Source organism: Poecilia mexicana, unplaced genomic scaffold (genome assembly GCF_051168715.1).
Source record: "Poecilia mexicana isolate PSO_F unplaced genomic scaffold, ASM5116871v1 scaffold_20, whole genome shotgun sequence".
Lineage (NCBI taxonomy): Eukaryota > Metazoa > Chordata > Actinopteri > Cyprinodontiformes > Poeciliidae > Poecilia > Poecilia mexicana.
In genome coordinates this window covers 6,051,742-6,070,522 of record NW_028263389.1, presented here as the reverse complement: position 1 = coordinate 6,070,522, position 18,781 = coordinate 6,051,742, and the positions used below count along the sequence as shown (strand labels likewise).

At 39.4% G+C, this 18,781-nt stretch overlaps 2 protein-coding genes across 2 annotated transcripts; both read left to right on the top strand.

The window, feature by feature from the left end:
* Positions 1 to 1,204: 1,204 nt before the first annotated feature.
* On the top strand, positions 1,205 to 4,224 carry LOC106927382 (uncharacterized). The gene is made up of 2 exons (XM_088001207.1): positions 1,205 to 1,267; positions 3,271 to 4,224. Exons 1-2 carry the CDS (start codon positions 1,205 to 1,207, stop codon positions 4,081 to 4,083), a joined length of 876 nt encoding a protein of 291 aa, XP_087857333.1. The 3' UTR covers positions 4,084 to 4,224.
* A 721-nt stretch (positions 4,225 to 4,945) lies between these two features.
* On the top strand, positions 4,946 to 14,507 carry LOC148153330 (uncharacterized). Its single transcript, XM_088001626.1, has 2 exons — positions 4,946 to 5,047; positions 13,596 to 14,507. Exons 1-2 carry the CDS (start codon positions 4,946 to 4,948, stop codon positions 14,364 to 14,366), a joined length of 873 nt encoding a protein of 290 aa, XP_087857752.1. The 3' UTR covers positions 14,367 to 14,507.
* The last annotated feature ends 4,274 nt before the right edge of the window (positions 14,508 to 18,781 follow it).

Sequence of the window (18,781 nt, the reverse complement as noted above, 5' to 3'; positions counted from 1 at the left end):
GAATTATGTCATCACTTAAACGCGCCAAACAGAATTAATCCTTTTGTGTCGTGTTTCTCATTTATTTTATCATGACTATTAAAGTTGAGGGAAGTTTGAAAAGCATCTCTTTAAATGCATAGTTAGCTTAGCTTAAGAAAACTTAAAATTTTAAAACAGTGATTAAAAAAAAGAAATTCTCTGGGAAATTGGGGAATTCATTTGATTTTGGTAATCCTAGCTGACCTAAAGCAGGAAGTTAAGACTGATTTAAAATAATATGGTAAGAAATGAGATCGTCTCTTATATGGTGTATAAATGTTTGGTTTCAACTATTGACCCTTTGCTACGCCACTTAATCATTCGAGGTGTCATGATGGATGTCGGAAGTGAGAGACGACTATTGAACACAGCAACTGAAATAGTTGTCCAAAGTTGTGTTTGCCAGCACAGTCACGGCTTCTACTTGTTTGAGTCAAGCTGATGTGTCTGTGAACATAAGACACTTGGCTGGGGTTTGGTAATTACAAAAGTTTGAAAGAGCTCGCTACGAAGCCGACCCGTACCTCCTCCATCCTGACGTGTTGATCAAACTGCAGACTTTGCCTGACTTCACACCACGAGTTATGCCACTATGTCATAAACAGCATTTCCCCTTATACAGGAGAAGCATTAAAAACATACAAAATCTTTTTTTTTCTTCTCCCGGCTACATGACGGTGGGGCATCGTTTCCATGGTTACTAATGGTTAGACGCATACTTTCACCATAAAGTAATATTTGATGTATTTCTAATCATACAGACTTATAAAGTATATGAATGCTAATCTAATCACCCTCGGTGTAATCCACAATTACACCGAGGGTGGAGAGTCATTATGATTGACGGCTGCTATCGCCGCCCTATCTTTCGTCCTTAAAATAAAATGACAAGTTTGGTTTCTATCCTTGTCTATTCATGCAGCCGACCGTACAACACCCTATGACCATTTCTAATATGAAATTGACTAAACAGAAGTGACATACCGGCTGTCTGTTTTTTAACAGGCTTTAAAGTAGTGCATTGGTTGTTTTGACGTCTGTCATGGCGGAGCCGGCAGATTTCTGAACAGCATGAGATCAGGTGCAAAGGGTCAATATCTGAAACAGTTGCCACTGCTGTGCAAATAACAGCAATTCACACCTATTTTACATATCATAAATGTTTGTTGTATGCAGAACTGAAATGGAGAAACTTTGTCTGGAAGAGAAGGCTGGTGTTAGCAACACTGTGACATCACTGGAGAAGGTTAGTTATTAAAACATGCGGGAAACTGAGTGCTACTTTTTGGGTTGTAATAGTCTTTCTGCATTTAGTTTGAATGTTCTGCCTTTGCATGCGTGGGGTTTCCCTGGATACCGTGGCTTCAGACCACACTTCAAAAACACGACAATTATTTTAATGTGTGTTCTCTGAATTGCTGTAAATATGGCTGTGTGTCCGCATGGTTCTTTTTCCTGTGTGTCTCTTTGTTGCCCTTCGACTGGCGACCCAACGTGACCCAACTAAAACTTTTCATGTTAGCCTACAGCAGGGGTCTGCAACCTTTATAGTACAAATAAATATTCTTGCCTTCATCCAGATATGAAAAACCCCCAACAACTCCATTTTAGAGCTACAAATATTTCATGACTTGTAATTTTGTTGGACATCTGACTATAGAAAATCTGTTGTCATTTTTAAAGAACCGCCACTTTATTTGTATTCAGGGATTTAAACTACCGTATTTTCCACACTATAAGGCACACCTAAAAACCTTAAATTTCCTCAAAAGCCGACAATGCGCCTTATAATCCGGTGCGCCTTATATATGGACCAATACTGAGCCACAACAGGTCTAGCAACTACGGTAAGCAGCCGCCGACTTCATATACGACCGTAGAAGAAGAAGCACCCGGTGCATGCTGGGATAGTTGTCAGAACACTGGTTTGTTAATAAAGTTTGACTGACCTATCTACCTACCGACAGTCTATAATCAGGTCGTCTGCAGGTCATTTAGCACCACATTCTCCACGAACATGCTGTGCATGAACGGAGAAGGGTGACCATCGTCCGGCCACGCTTCTCGTCGACCAGAGTTGGACTGTTTTGTTGACATTCTTTATGTCAACAAAGTGGCTTTAGACATTCATCCTTTAGTCCAGCTCCATCTAGTGGATGCATAACGTAACTCCAGCCTCTACTGTAGCATCTATTCTATGCGCCTTATATATGAAAAAAGTTTTAAAATAGGCCATTCATTGACGGTGCGCCTTATAGTACGGAAAATACGGTACATATATCTTACTAAAAGAGAATGGATACATTTTCAGTCATGGGATGTAAATATTTGTGGAGAATTAAGTGAAAATATAGGATAGTTTTGGACTCAATGACAAGAAAAACAGATAAAAATATATTACTGGTGACTGGAATGGTGGTGTTTTGTGTTGATAGGAACCAAGAGGCTTTCTCCGTCTCATCATTATACTTTTAATCTTCATTACAATCAAAGATTTTACAGATCAGACTCACCAGGTAGAATAGACGTACTAAACTCAGCATCAATTCGGATGCAACTAAGACTAGACTCACACAGCACTTAGACGAAACTCAGACAAGACTGCTGCGCCAAACCTGCGGCGTGTCAACCCTAAATAGCTTAGCAAACAGGTAGATCAAGTTACTAATTAGTGGACAAAGGAAAACCGGCAGTACCCAAAATAAGACACTTGAAACCTAGAAATAAACCCAAACTAAACGGAAAACACAGAAAAACCCACACAAAAAACCCAACATTATGACAACTGGTATTTTTCTTGTCATTCTGTTGTGGGACTTCAAAGCAATTTTCTGTTGATGTTCTTTTCTGATTATAAACCACCAGTTGGTTGTTCAGCATTTCACAAAATGATTAAGAGCCGTTGTGAAATATCCATAGAGCCACTTGTGGGACAGAGGTTTCAAATTCCTGGCCCATCTGACAGAAAGACAAATATACTATAGTTTTGCACTTGAATAAGTCAAACTGGGAGATGTGTTCTGATTTTTTTATGCCTGCCATAAATTTAAACTGTTGACTTTCAGGGTGTTTTTTGTACGTCATAGTTACACTCTGTTATAATTACTCTACGTTTATTCGTAGAACCAAATCTGCACGACCCCAGGTGAAGCTGCGGATGATCCCAGCAATGGACAGCAGGTTCAGCTCACCCAGAGCCTGCAGAAGAAACATCGTTGTGACAAATGTCTGAAAGATTTCAGACGGAAGCGGAATCTGAAAATTCATCAACTCATTCACACTGGTGAAAAGCCTTACAGCTGCAGTCATTGTGAGAAGAGATTCAAAGATTCATCTAGCCTAAAGAGTCATCAACGAAGTCACACTGGTGAAAAGCCTTATAGTTGTGATCAGTGTGAAAAGAGATTCAAACACTCCTGTGGCCTAAAGATTCATCAGCGAAGCCACACTGGTGAAAAGCCTTACAGTTGCAGTCATTGTGAGAAGAGATTCAAACATTCCTCTGGGCTAAAGAGTCATCAGCGAAGTCACACTGGTGAAAAGCCTTATAGTTGTGATCAGTGTGAGAAGAGATTCAAAGATTCCTCTGGGCTAAAGAGTCATCAGCGAAGCCACACTGGTGAAAAGCCTTATAGTTGTGATCAGTGTGAGAAGAGATTCAAAGATTCCTCTAGTCTAAAGAGTCATCAGCGAAGTCACACTGGTGAAAAGCCTTATAGTTGTGATCAGTGTGAGAAGAGATTCAAACATTCCTCTAGTCTAAAGAGTCATCAACAAAGTCACACTGGTGAAAAGCCTTATAGCTGTGATCAGTGTGAGAAGAGATTCAAAGATTCCTCTGGCCTAAGGATTCATCAGCGAAGCCACACTGGTGAAAAGCCTTATAGCTGTGATCAGTGTAAGAAGAGATTCAAAGATTCCTCTGGCCTAAGGATTCATCAGCGAAGCCACACTGGTGAAAAGCCTTATAGTTGTGATCAGTGTGACAAGAGATTCAAAGGTCCCTCTGGGCTAATGTATCATCAGCGAAGTCACACTGGACAAAAAGCCTCATCCACATAAAAAAGAAGGAACATTTGCAACTGTGAGGGAATTTCTGTCTCTCCTCGTCTCTTCCATCACTACGCCGACAACAGTCGATGCTGTCTGTAACATTTATATCAATAATAATAACAAGCATGCAAATAAATTGGTATAAAAGCATGTCTTATTCATGCAGTTTTATCTACAGTCTTGTATACGCCACATTTGTCATCACAAAATCCTTTCAATCAAAGATTGTTTATCTTTTTTTTTTTTTAATATTCAGATTCTCTCCACAATCCTGCTCTAATCATCTGCCTTTAACCATCTTTTTGTTACTGCCTGTTTGCTCACTGTCATGATTACCTTTGTCAGAAACATATATTCTTTCCTCACCATTGTTATATGACAAGTATTTGGGATTACATAGCCCTGAATATTAATCAATGTTGATTCAACTTGTTCCCAATATTCAGATATTTTTGTTCAGCTCCAAAAGAAATGTGAACACTTCTACTTCTCCACATAATCTACCAACATTCTTGTAAAGTGGAAGTCTGTTTATGCTAAAGGGTAACAGTCCCTGCCAGAGTGAACCGCTAACATTCACTAAGCTAGCCCTCACAATGCGCAGAGTGTCATATATCATAAAATACATCTACTTAGAGTACTCTTCAATAGGCTAGTTTTTCCTTTCACTCAACTTTTTTGATAAAGCCTTCTAATTTTCCCTAGCTTTTAAGCCAGAGTCAACAAAATTACTCAAATAAATTGCTTCAAAGAAAGCCATCCGTGTGTGACAGACTGGACTGGAGACGCAGCAGTGATGTCCTCAGTAAGAAGGAACAGAGCAAATTGTACTTCTTGAGGAAGCTAAGATCCTTTCAAGGTTTGTTGCAAGATGCTGCAGGTCTTTAAGTCTTTTGTTGAGAACGTCATCTCTTCTGCCGTCATCTGTTGGGGAGCCAGGAACCTAAAAAGGCTCGACAACCTGATCAGGAAGGTTAGTTGTGTTCTGGGGACGACAGTGGAACCTCTGGGGATGATGATGATGATGATGATGGTGATGATGATGATGATGATGATGATGATGATGATGATGATGCAAAGGATTCTTCATAAAATCAATAAGATTATGGACAACCCTGACCATCCTCTTCATGAGACTGTTTTGGGACAACAGAGTGTCTTCAGTCAGAGGATTTGTCAGATTTTCTGTAATACAGACTGCTACAAGATACCTTTCCTGCCAACAGCCAGCACCACAAGAACTGTCTGAAGTATCTGAATTAATATGAGTTGCAACAACATTTAATTTCCCATTTTGGGATCTGTAAAGTCATTTTTTAAAATTGAACTGATATGAATCGAGACTGTCTTTTCCACTTCTGGTGAGATTACAGACTGTTGCCAAAGAAACGTGGAGGCGACAAAAGCAGAAGTGACTGTGGTAAAGGAGAAACAATCAAGGTGGCAGACTAAACCTGACTTTATCAGCAACACAATGAGGAAGAGTTACAAAATATCAAAAATGGCCATTCCTCCTTAGAAATCCTTAGGAGTAGATAGACCTTAATGTTTTAATGGACACTTAACACTTAAAATTGCATAAGTTGAGGAATAAGTTGTTAATATGCTGTTCCAGTCAGACGACAACTTCAAATTCTTGTGTTCTGTGTCTCCTGTGTACCGTATTTTCCGCACTATAAGGCGCACCTTCAATGAATGGCGTATTTTAAAACTTTTTTCATATAAAAGGCGAATAGATTAGACGCTTCAGTTAGGGTTGCCACCCGTCCCGTCTACAAATATGCATCTGTGATAATAAAGAGGAAGTTCCCGAGTACTTTATATAGTAGGCTACCCCAGTCATTGTTTCACTCACGGTGTTGGTGTTGCGATATTATGCCCAACTGCTTTCTGGGTAACACAGACCAACCGACAAGCTGCCCACGTAGTCTCTGTCTCTCTTCCCCCGCCGACTCCGGTCGAGGAGGAGAGCCTTCCGCAACTGGGCCGGGGCGTGGCCGGACGATGGTCACCCTTCTCCATTCGCGCACAACATGTTCGTGGAGAACGTGGTGCTAAATGACCTGCAGACGACCTGATTATAGACAGTCAGTAGGTAGATAGGTCAGTCAAACTTTATTAACAAACCAGCGTTCTGACAACTTCACAGCTCAGCTTCACAATGTTGGTATTTAACTAAAGATGCTACGAGTTACTGCCCAACATGCTGAAAATATGTTTTTCCTGAATGTTAAGGAATCAGATATGTATTTTCTATTACACTTTTGGATAATTTCTCTTTTGTCTTTGGCTTTAGCCTGTGTGCTAGGACGTCTCAGAGGTCACTGGAGTTCTCCCAGTTTGACCAGCAGACTGAAGCCCTGCCTGTGGCTAGTGTTCCCAGTATAATAAATAAATTTGTGTTTTATTGCACACTTTTATTCTGTCGCTTTTTGTATTTTTTAAATATCTCAATCTGAAGTATTAGTGTATTAAGACAGCTTATGTAATGAAATAAAAATAATTTACTCTGTTGGAATATTTTCACTCTTTGCCTTTGCTGTCCATAGCAGAGATGACTTATCATCCTGTAATATTATTATTATTATTTTTTTTAAAGTAAGAAAAAATATGTAGCTAATGTTTGATAACGACTGACTTATCAAAATGTATTGTCTTTACAATAAAATACCAAAGGAAATTAATATTTTTTCTTGTCTTGAAAAGCTAAATGTACATTAAATTATGAAATTATGTAAATATGTTCTTGAATAAAACACTGTAAAAGTGTGTGTCTGTTCATCAATATCAATATGAAAACTATTCATCAGAATCATTTCTATCAAATAAAAACATTGTGCTCTCTATTCACAAATCCCCCGAAACAATTAAATAATCACATCAAAAGTTAGAAACGTTGTCTTTAGTGCTTTCTTTGATTACCAAATACATTTTAGTGTGTGTGAGAAAATGTGTCAATGACAGGTATTAACTTAAAATACTTTGTAGAACGGCACTTTGTGAAGTTCAGTCCATTTACCTGTATTAGCTTATTGGGAGATTAGCCACATTCAATATGGCGGACGTTGTGTCGTATCGCAGCAACGGGCTGACCCGCCCCATGAGGCGTCTACATAATCATATCTATGGTTGGCAGAACAGTGAGAATGCTGACGCTATTGCGCCCTCTACTGCGCATGCGGGACACTTTCAGATTGTAGAACACAAACAGTTTGCATATGTTTGGAAGTGTGAACAGCCCCGGCAAAAAACCCCCGATTTGACAAGAAATTGGAATTGGGTCATTTCAGGCTGCAGTGTGAATGCAGCCATAGTTCCAGTTGTTTTAAACTGTTTATTTGTGGAGTACAGAGGTTTTGATGAGAAGCCACTGTAAAAATTACTCTCTGTGACTGTTAATATGATTAGCACCAGTACTTTCCTCTCCCGCTTTTGGATAGGCTTTGTCTATCTTTGTTTCAAACAAAGATAGACAAACTTATTTATTGCCTCTTTCTGTGCCTGGTACATACACAGTATTTTTTCCTACCATTTTGCACTGCATTCTTTTTTGATAATTTAACAATACATAAGATGTATCCCATGTTGCATCCCATGGTTTTACACTCGGTCATTTAAAGTGATCAGATACTGTATTTTCAGGCACAGTTCCTTTTTCATATATGGTAGGTTGGTTTGGGCTGCTTTTTACCCTCTAAATATAAAATTGTCATATAAAAAAAATATTGTGGCATGATGATTTAAAAAGAATTGTTTATTGTAGAAAAAGGTTAATAAACATCTAAAGTGGGCTGCACAGTGGCACAGTTGGTAGAGCTGTTGCCCTGCAGCAAGAAGGTTCTGGGTTCAATTCCCACCCTAGTCTTTCTGCATGGAGTTTGCATGTTCTCCCTGTGCATGCACAATCCAAAAACATGACTGTCAGGTTAATTGGCCTAGGTGTGTGTGCATGGTTGTTTGTCCTGTGTGTTGTCCTGCGACAGACTGGCGACCTGTCCAGGATGACCCCACCTCTCAGCCGGAACGTTAGCTGGAGATAGGCTCCAGCACCCCTCCCAACCCCACCAAGGGACAAGGGTGTAAAGAAAATGGATGGATGAACATCTAAAGCTGTTTTCGTACTGCAAGGAACAGCACAGCGGCCAAGCAGTTCTGCTTAGAATCAGCAGCTGATTGGCCACTGGTTGTTATGGAGTCAGACATTGATTTTCCGTTGACAGCTGGCTCTCACTAAACTGTATTTTTTCACTCTTTTCAATATTTTTATTATTAGTTTTAATTAGCAATGGATTCCTCTCAATATAGTGCAATCACCTGGTCTAATGATGAGGCCTAAGCTTACTCGCTGATCAACGAGTACAGAATGAACTAGACCGGTCAACGAGGAAAGAGAAAGTTATTCGCCGCATCTCTGAGGAAAAGGCTTCGGCCGCTACATCGAAACCATTGTTTAGTTTCAAAAATAATGACGTTAGGTACCGCTTCGATGGCTCCCTCAGTGTATATGCAAACACAACAGGGCTGCACTACGGGTGGAACCGTTCCGTTCCGTTCCTTGCAGTGCGAAAACGGCTTAAGGGATGAATCTGTGACGGTTTTTCTCATGGACTTTACTGGCTGAGTTCTATAAATACAATTTGTTTCGAAAGCAGTGACATTTGCAAAACAAAATGTAATATATGTTGTTACAACTGTGATGGTTACACTCAGACCTAAAGAATCAAAACAACCAATCTCCATGGAAACGAGAACCATCACAGGTTTGACAGATCTGTCAAAATGCTTCTGCACACAAATATAAAGTCTGTAATTGGCCTAATAACACGACTGAATGACTTTTTGAAAAATAATACCGAGTTGAATGTTTATGTAGCTATAATCTTTTGAATAATGTTACCATAGAAACCATAAGAGCATCTGCCAAAAGTAAATATTTGGACAAAGATAAATCTGCGGAGGTCCCTCAAAGAGACTGTAAGTAAAGGTTTATTTATTTGTCACATATATATGTAATAACTCATATTGATGTTTAATAATTCATTTGGCAAAATATGTAGAACTATACCATAAATGTGCTAAGAAAATTAAGGAATATAATTAATTTTGGTAATTAGAACGAACCTAATCGCTGCTAACCTAAAGCAGGAAATTAAGACTGTTTTAAAGTTGCATGGTGAGAAATAAGGTTGTGTCTTATATGGTGTATAAATATATGGTTTCAACTATACCGGAAACTGTTGCCATTGCTGTGAAAACAATGTCATTTCACATTTATTTTACGTATTATTTTCCTGACCCTTTTTTCGTTGTGTATTTTGGTTAAGTGAGTCTCCGTGTGTTTTATCAGGTTCATCTGTTCCTCGTTCCTTGATTTTTCCCTTGTGTGTATTTAAGTTGACCTGTGCCTGTATTGCTTTTCTACTTGTGCTTTAGTGTTTGCTTTTTGTGTTCCACTGAGCTGCTGTTGTGCCCTGTTGGTGGCTGTTATTTTCAAGTGTATTTTTGGGCTTTTGTCCATGTTAAAGAAGCACTCTCACCTCACTCTGGCCTCCACTGCTAAGTTTCCTCATCAAAAACCCGTACCCTTACGTCGATTATCAACGATGTGTGTTTGTTTTACGCAGGAAAGGAAATGGAACAACTCCAACTGGAAGAGAAGTCTGGTGCTAGCAACACTGTGACATCACTGGAAGAGGTTAGTAATTAAAACATGTGGGAAATTGACGGTTACTTTCTTGTTTTTAATAGTCTTTCTACATTTGGTTTGAATGTTCTTGCTGTGTATGCATGGGCTTTCTCTGGGTACCCTGGCTTCATGCCACACTTCAAAAATATGACATTTATTTTCATATTGTAGGCTTCAGACCTTCCAAGATCTGAAACCTTGACAGTCCAAAGAACCATTTTTTGCTTTAAGTCTATAAACAACACCACCATTGTAGAACTGCAAAATGTTAAGCCTGGTTCACATAGCTCAATTCTCAAATCCTGAGAGACCCATACAGGAGTCCATAAAAAATCTTAAGTATAACTGGCCAGGGTTTCCCCCAGAAAACTTGCCTGGTGGTTGGAGCACCGAGGCGGTCCACCATGTTCTTGTATTAAAAGATGTTAAATAGACAGGAAATGTAAAAATATTACTGAGTAAAATTATATGTTACAGGAAAACATCGCCTGTGAAATGTTATTTAAACCCACAACTAGTCTTAAAAACATCTAATCAAAAAATACAATTAAAATGAATATCAAATATTTGCACTTCTGTTTAATCCAAGTAAAGTCAATGGCTCCATCAGGGCCCCCAGGGCTTCAGGGCCCCATAAATGCTGATATTTTAACACAGATACATAAATGTAACACTTGTTTATTGAGATGATCAATGCTGCTAAATTTGACTTCATGGTTTAAGCATACATAAATTAAAACATTTGAAATTGTTTAACATTTATATGTAAGATTTTAAAGAGCTGGGAAGTTTACTTTGTAAAAGTTCGAAGAATAATATTCATAGTTAAATTGTTTTGTTACCATAGCTACAATCTGAAGCCATGAGTTTAATCTTTGAGTTCTATTTGTTCACAAATTAATAAACTGCGATTATAACTGATTGCTTTTTGGGTTGGCTATTTAAATTACTCCTCCTCTCCCAAATTTCACAAAATGTAACCCAGAAGCTGTTAGAGACGCTGATGCTTTTAGCAACAAAAGGGGCCCCAAAGTCAAATTCTGTTCAAGGCCTCATACAGCCTTGGACCGGCCCTGCATGATGAGTTAAACCCGCTGCACTGTGCAGAAATGAGGAACAAACGGGAGATTTAATTAAAAGCTGCTAATGTGGCTTGAGTCGCTCTTCCATTTCGTATCTGTTGAGTTTTTAACAAGGGGACACAGAAACAATTTTGGCTGGTCCAGTTTATCAATAATGTTTCTCAGATCTTTGCACGCATGAACTCTGGCTGACTAAGTGGACAAAACATTTGATAGGGTTTGTTGCATTGTGTAACTGGAAAAATAATGCTAATAATAATAATAAAATAATATTAAACCAGCGTGATGCGTGGCTATGAGGTGAGCTAAAGCTCCTCACCGGGCTGAACCTGCATGATCAGGTTAGAGCTGGTTCGTTAATCACTAATGCACCGGCCAACCGGGAACACATAGATACACTTCACCAGCGCAGGCAGAGCCGGGCACTGGGCAGCGTGTTGAGATGGAAAAGCCGCACAAAATTCTTTGTTCACAAATATAAATCATTCTCACCGCTCGCTAAATGGACCTCTGAAAGCACCACTACAAGTTATTCCTGTGGTTCACATAGAGCTGCGCAACCAGAGCTAACGTGGTGGGTTTTAAACTCCTGCCTTGATCAAAAACTCTGGAAAGAAACATAATTCCTCACAAGGGGTTGATGTAAATATCCATACTGGTCAGCCTGTGTCCAGTTTGAGTGAAAGGAGGCACACGCAATCCGTGAAGAAGTTAGCTTAATCCAGCTGAGGCGCCAGCGGTGTGATTGGTCTGGCTTTGAATGCATAAACTATAAACCTATCTTCTATAAACATATCTTTTAGTAATAAGTCTGCTCCGCCAGTGAAACACTCAGAGCAATAGAGACGCTTGCAATCTGGTTTAAAAAAAAAAAAAGCAATTTTTTTTATTATTATTATTTTTCTAAAAACATAAACAAGAAGGATTAGCCTGGCGGTGGGGCTAGCAAAGCAGGGCGGGCCGCCAAACCTATTATACACTGGGGGAAACCCTGACTGTTGAATTACTCTGTTTTTTCCTCATTAACATTTGTTACACTGTGTTCTGTAGTTTCTTTTAGTGTCATCGGTCACTTATATGATTAATTTTTTGCTATTTTAATGTTTACATTGAAAACAATGGGTACGAGAAAAGTTCACTAATTTCAACATCTTGCCATGTGAACCAGGCATTAGTAAATGTTTTACTAGTCACATCTACAATCTACCTGTCATGCATGCTGCTAGTGTCAGCATCAAGTTCCGGTTGAATGAATAAACTTATCATTATAATCACCTTATGTCACGTTAATGATGGATAGTTGAAAAGTTACAAGGTATATCAACTGCGGTTGCAGTTTTTATTATTTATTATTATGTGGTGCACTTAAAAATGGCACCACGGTATTTTGTTGTTTTTTTTTTATTATTTGCAGTTCGTTATGTTCATCTGTCTTTATTTATAGTGCTTTTCTGGGAAGGGGACAGGAGTGGTAATGGCGACGCGGAACCTTTGTTTGGGGGGGTGTTGCTTCCAGGTTGGTTTTGGGATGGACTTCCGGTTTGTCTCAAATACAATCTGGATGTTAACAGCAACGGTGGTCGTCATTGCTGACTCCTTGTTTATTCCCTCTTCAGGTCAGTATGTGGTTGGGGAAAAGCACCAAGGCTATGGGTGGGATATTTAGTGTGAGATATTTAGCATCTCGATTAACCAGAATAAGTAGTGTAGTTAGGTTTTGTGGACCGTTTGGCTGATTTTCTGGGGCGGGTTTTGGCGTTGGCTCACTCTGGGGGCCGTTGGATCTTAACGTCTCCATGGAGGACCGTTATGTCCCAACATCTCCATGTTAAATACGTGTTATTTTTTTATTGTTGGCTGTTAAAGCAAATTGAGTACCCTTTTCCCAAAATATGGGTTGTATTGTAGACTAAATTCAAGTAATGCATTAAGAGGTGCAAAGTGGGTTAAAAGTTTACTTTTTAAAAGTGCAAAGAATAATATTCATTGTTTGATTTTAGAGTTACCATAGTTATAATCAGAGGTTTAGCCCTTTCTTTTAGTAATTTCCTTGTATTTGAACTCAGACGGTTTACTAATACAAGTCAGCGAATAAAAATACAATCTGGATGTTAACAGCAACGGTGGTCGTCATTGCTGACTCCTTGTTTATTCCCTCTTCAGATTGTGTCAACTCTGTTACAGTAGTTCTGACACCCGGGACCTGTAACAATTATCCACTAAACAGTCCTACGTCTCCAAGGTCCACCAAGCTCTCAATTGCACAGTGTCAGCTGTCCTTTGTTTGGGATTGCGCTAGATGCTTACGTTATCACACTTTCTGATTGGCTTTAAAAACAGGCTGCCTTCTTGCTCCTAGTTGAGGGGGGAAACCTCACAATCGGACCAAGACAACCCATCATGTTGAATATGCCCGATTTTAGATTGGTGCCTTTCTTGTCAATCTGTTGTAATTGTTCTATTAAATTTCATTAAAATGTACTTTTGTGTTTTATGTCTACATTAAAAGACCATCAGTTGGTTCTTCAGCATTTTTAACCATATAATTAAGAGCCATTATGAAATATTCAAACAGTTTTCAAATCCATGGCTTGTCAGAGAGAAAAGTGAATGTATAGTTTTGCACTTGAATAAGCCAAACTGGGAGATGTGTTCTGATTTTTTATGCTTGCCATAAAATTAAACTGTTGACTTTCAGGGTGTTTGTACGTCATAGTTACACTCTGTTATAATTACTCTACTTTTATTCGTAGAACCAAATCTGCACGACCCCAGGTGAAGCTGCGGATGATCCCAGCAATGGACAGCAAGTTCAGCTCACCCAGAGCCTGCAGAAGAAACATCGTTGTGACAAATGTCTGAAACATTTCAGATGGAAGGGGAATCTGAAAATTCATCAACTCATTCACACTGGAGAAAAGCCCTATCTCTGTGACCTGTGTGGAAAGGGTTTCATTGAGAAAGGTTATTTTAATATTCATCTGCGAAGTCACACTGGTGAAAAGCCTTACAGCTGCAGTCATTGTGAGAAGAGATTCAAAGATTCCTCTGGGCTAAAGACTCATCAGCGAAGTCACACTGGTGAAAAGCCTTATAGCTGTGGTCAGTGTGAGAAGAGATTCAAACACTCCTGTGGCCTAAAGATTCATCAGCGAAGCCACACTGGTGAAAAGCCTTACAGTTGCAGTCATTGTGAGAAGAGATTCAAAGATTCCTCTGGGCTAAAGACTCATCAGCGAAGTCACACTGGTGAAAAGCCTTATAGCTGTGGTCAGTGTGAGAAGAGATTCAAACACTCCTGTGGCCTAAAGATTCATCAGCGAAGCCACACTGGTGAAAAGCCTTATAGTTGTGATCAGTGTGAGAAGAGATTCAAAGATTCCTCTGGCCTAAGGATTCATCAGCGAAGCCACACTGGTGAAAAGCCTTATAGTTGTGATCATTGTGAAAAGAGGTTCAAAGGTCCCTATGGGCTAATGTATCATCAGCGAAGTCACACTGGACAAAAAGCCTCATCCACATAAAAAAGAAAGAACATTTGCAACTGTGAGGGAATTTCTGTCTCTCCTCGTCTCTTCCATCACTACGCCGACAACAGTCGATGCTGTCTGTAACATTTATATCAATAATAATAACAAGCATGCAAATAAATTGGTATAAAAGCATGTCTTATTCATGCAGTTTTATCTACAGTCTTGTATACGCCACATTTGTCATCACAAAATCCTTTCAATCAAAGATTGTTTATCTTTTTTTTTTTTAATATTCAGATTCTCTCCACAATCCTGCTCTAATCATCTGCCTTTAACCATTTTTTTGTTACTGCCTGTTTGCTCACTGTCATGATTACCTTTGTCAGAAACATATATTCTTTCCTCACCATTGTTATATGACAAGTATTTGGGATTACATAGCCCTGAATATTAATCAATGTTGATTCAACTTGTTCCCAATATTCAGATATTTTTGTTCAGCTCCAAAAGAAATGTGAACACTTCTACTTCTCCACATAATCTACCAACATTCTTGTAAAGTGGAAGTCTGTTTATGCTAAAGGGTAACAGTCCCTATGCCAGAGTGAACCGCTAACATTCACTAAGCTAGCCCTCACAATGCGCAGAGTGTCATATATCATAAAATACATCTACTTAGAGTACTCTTCAATAGGCTAGTTTTTCCTTTCAACTTTTTTGATAAAGCCTTCTAATTTTCCCTAGCTTTTAAGCCAGAGTCAACAAAATTACTCAAATAAATTGCTTCAAAGAAAGCCATCCGTGTGTGACAGACTGGACTGGAGACGCAGCAGTGATGTCCTCAGTAAGAAGGAACAGAGCAAATTGTACTTCTTGAGGAAGCTAAGATCCTTTCAAGGTTTGTTGCAAGATGCTGCAGGTCTTTAAGTCTTTTGTTGAGAACGTCATCTCTTCTGCCGTCAGCTGTTGGGGAGCCAGGAACCTAAAAAGGCTCGACAACCTGATCAGGAAGGTTGGTTGTGGACGACAGTGGAAGCTCTGGGGATGATGATGATGATGATGATGATGATGATGATGATGATGCAAAGGATTCTTTATAAAATCAATAAGACTATGGACAACCCTGACCATCCTCTTCATGAGACTGTTTTGGGACAACAGAGTGTCTTCAGTCAGAGGATTTGTCAGATTTTCTGTAATACAGACTGCTACAAGAGACCTTTCCTGCCAACAGCCAGCACTACAAGAACTGTCTGAAGTATCTGAATTAATATGAGCTGCAACAACATTTAATTTCCCATTTTGGGATCTGTAAAGTCATTTTTTAAAATTGAACTGACATGAATCGAGACTGTCTTTTCCACTTCTGGTGAGATTACAGACTGTTGCCAAAGAAACGTGGAGGCGACAAAAGCAGAAGTGACTGCCGTAAAGGAGAAACAATTAAGGTGGCAGACTAAACCTGACAGCATCACAATGAGGAAGAGTTACAAAATATCAAAAATGGCCATTCCTCCTTAGAAATCCTTAGGAGTAGATAGACCTTAATGTTTTAATGGACACTTAACACTTAAAATTGCAACTCTTTGCTGCACGTCTTTAACAGTGTGTTTGGATTATTTTTTCTTACAATCCTGCTTGCCAAATGGTGGTGAGATAAACTCAAAAACCATCCTTTTTGTGACAGGATGCATTCACACTCCGGCTGAAGTGACCCAATTCCGATTTTTTTTTACGTAATGTGACCTGCATCCGATCTTTTCGTAATAGTCTGAACAGCACAGGTCGGATTCTTTTTGAATGCGACCCATATCCTATATGTATCCGATCAGATACCCGACGTCCAGGTCGCATTCTTTCGAACTGAACCTCACTGATACTCGACAAATCTCACTATTCTGCATCCTGATACATGCAAGCGGGAAGAAAAACAACAACCATGATGAACTTCAATGAGGAATAAGTTGTTAATATGCTGTTCCAGTCAGACGACAACTTCAAATTCTTGTGTTCTGTGTCTCCTGTGTACCGTATTTTCCGCACTATAAGGCGCACCTTCAATGAATGGCGTATTTTAAAACTTTTTTCATATAAAAGGCGAATAGATTAGACGCTTCAGTTAGGGTTGCCACCCGTCCCGTCTACAAATGTGCATATGTAATAATAAAGAGGAAGTTCCCGAGTACTTTATATAGTAGGCTACCCCAGTCATTGTTTCACTCACGGTGTTGGTGTTGCGATATTGTGCCCAACTGCTTTCTGGGTAACACAGACCAACCGACAAGCTGCCCACGTAGTCTCTGTCTCTCTTCCCCCGCCGACTCCGGTCGAGGAGGAGAGCCTTCCGCGACTGGGCCGGGGCGTGGCCGGACGATGGTCACCCTTCTCCATTCGCGCACAACATGTTCGTGGAGAACGTGGTGCTAAATGACCTGCAGACGACCTGATTATAGACAGTCGGTAGGTAGATAGGTCAGTCAAACTTTATTAACAAACCAGCGTTCTGACAACTTCACAGCTCAGCCTCACAGTGTCGGTATTTAACTAAAGATGCTACGAGTTACTGCCCAACATGCTGAAAATATGTTTTTCCTGAATGTTAAGGAATCAGATATGTATTTTCTATTACACTTTTGGATAATTTCTCTTTTGTCTTTGGCTTTAGCCTGTGTGCCAGGACGTCTCAGAGGTCACTGGAGTTCTCCCAGTTTGACCAGCAGACTGAAGCCCTGCCTGTGGCTAGTGTTCCCAGTATAATAAATAAATTTGTGTTTTATTGCACACTTTTGTTCTGTCGCTTTTTGTATTTTTTAAATATCTCAATCTGAAGTATTAGTGTATTAAGACAGCTTATGTAATGAAATAAAAATAATTTACTCTGTTGGAATATTTTGACTCTTTGCCTTTGCTGTCCATAGCAGAGATGACTTATCATCCTGTAATATTATTATTATTTTTTTTAAAGTAAGAAAAAATATGTAGCTAATGTTTGATAACGACTGACTTATCAAAATGTATTGTCTTTACAATAAAATACCAAAGGAAATTAATATTTTTTCTTGTCTTGAAAAGCTAAATGTACATTAAATTATGAAATTATGTAAATATGTTCTTGAATAAAACACTGTAAAAGTGTGTGTCTGTTCATCAATATCAATATGAAAACTATTCATCAGAATCATTTCTATCAAATAAAAACATTGTGCTCTCTATTCACAAATCCCCCGAAACAATTAAATAATCACATCAAAAGTTAGAAACGTTGTCTTTAGTGCTTTCTTTGATTACCAAATACATTTTAGTGTGTGTGAGAAAATGTGTCAATGACGGGTATTAACTTAAAATACTTTGTAGAACGGCACTTTGTGAAGTTCAGTCCATTTACCTGTATTAGCTTATTGGGAGATTAGCCACATTCAATATGGCGGACGTTGTGTCGTATCGCAGCAACGGGCTGACCCGCCCCATGAGGCGTCTACATAATCATATCTATGGTTGGCAGAACAGTGAGAATGCTGACGCTATTGCGCCCTCTACTGCGCATGCGGGACACTTTCAGATTGTAGAACACAAACAGTTTGCATATGTTTGGAAGTGTGAACAGCCCCGGCAAAAAACCCCCGATTTGACAAGAAATTGGAATTGGGTCATTTCAGGCTGCAGTGTGAATGCAGCCATAGTTCCAGTTGTTTTAAACTGTTTATTTGTGGAGTACAGAGGTTTTGATGAGAAGCCACTGTAAAAATTACTCTCTGTGACTGTTAATATGATTAGCACCAGTACTTTCCTCTCCCGCTTTTGGATACATACACAGTATTTTTTTCCTACCATTTTGCACTGCATTCTTTTTTGATAATTTAACAATACATAAGATGTATCCCGTGTTGCATCCCATGGTTTTACACTCTTCATTGCTCGGTCATTTAAAGTGATCAGATACTGTATTTTCAGGCACAGTTCCTTTTTCATATATGGTAGGTTGGTTTGGGCTGCTTTTATACCCTCTAAATATAAAATTGTCATATTGTGGCATGATGATTTAAAAAAAATTGTTTATTGTAGAAAAAGGTAAATTAACATCTGAAGTGGGCTGCACAGTGGCACAGTTGGTAGAGCTGTTGCCCTGCAGCAAGAAGGTTCGGGGTTCAATTCCCACCCTGGTCTTTCTGCATGGAGTTTTCATGTTCTCCCTGTGCATGCACAATCCAAAAACATGACTGTCAGGTTAATTGGCCTGTGTGTGTGTGTGTGTGTGTGTGTGTGTGTGTATGCGCATGGTTGTTTGTCCTGTGTGTTGCCCTGCGACAGACTGGCGACCTGTCCAGGATGACCCCACCTTTCGCCCAGAACGTTAGCTGGAGATAGGCTCCAGCACCCCTCCCAACCCCACCAAGGGACAAGGGTGTAAAGAAAATGGATGAATGAACATCTAAAGCTGTTTTCGCACTGCAAGGAACAGCACAGCG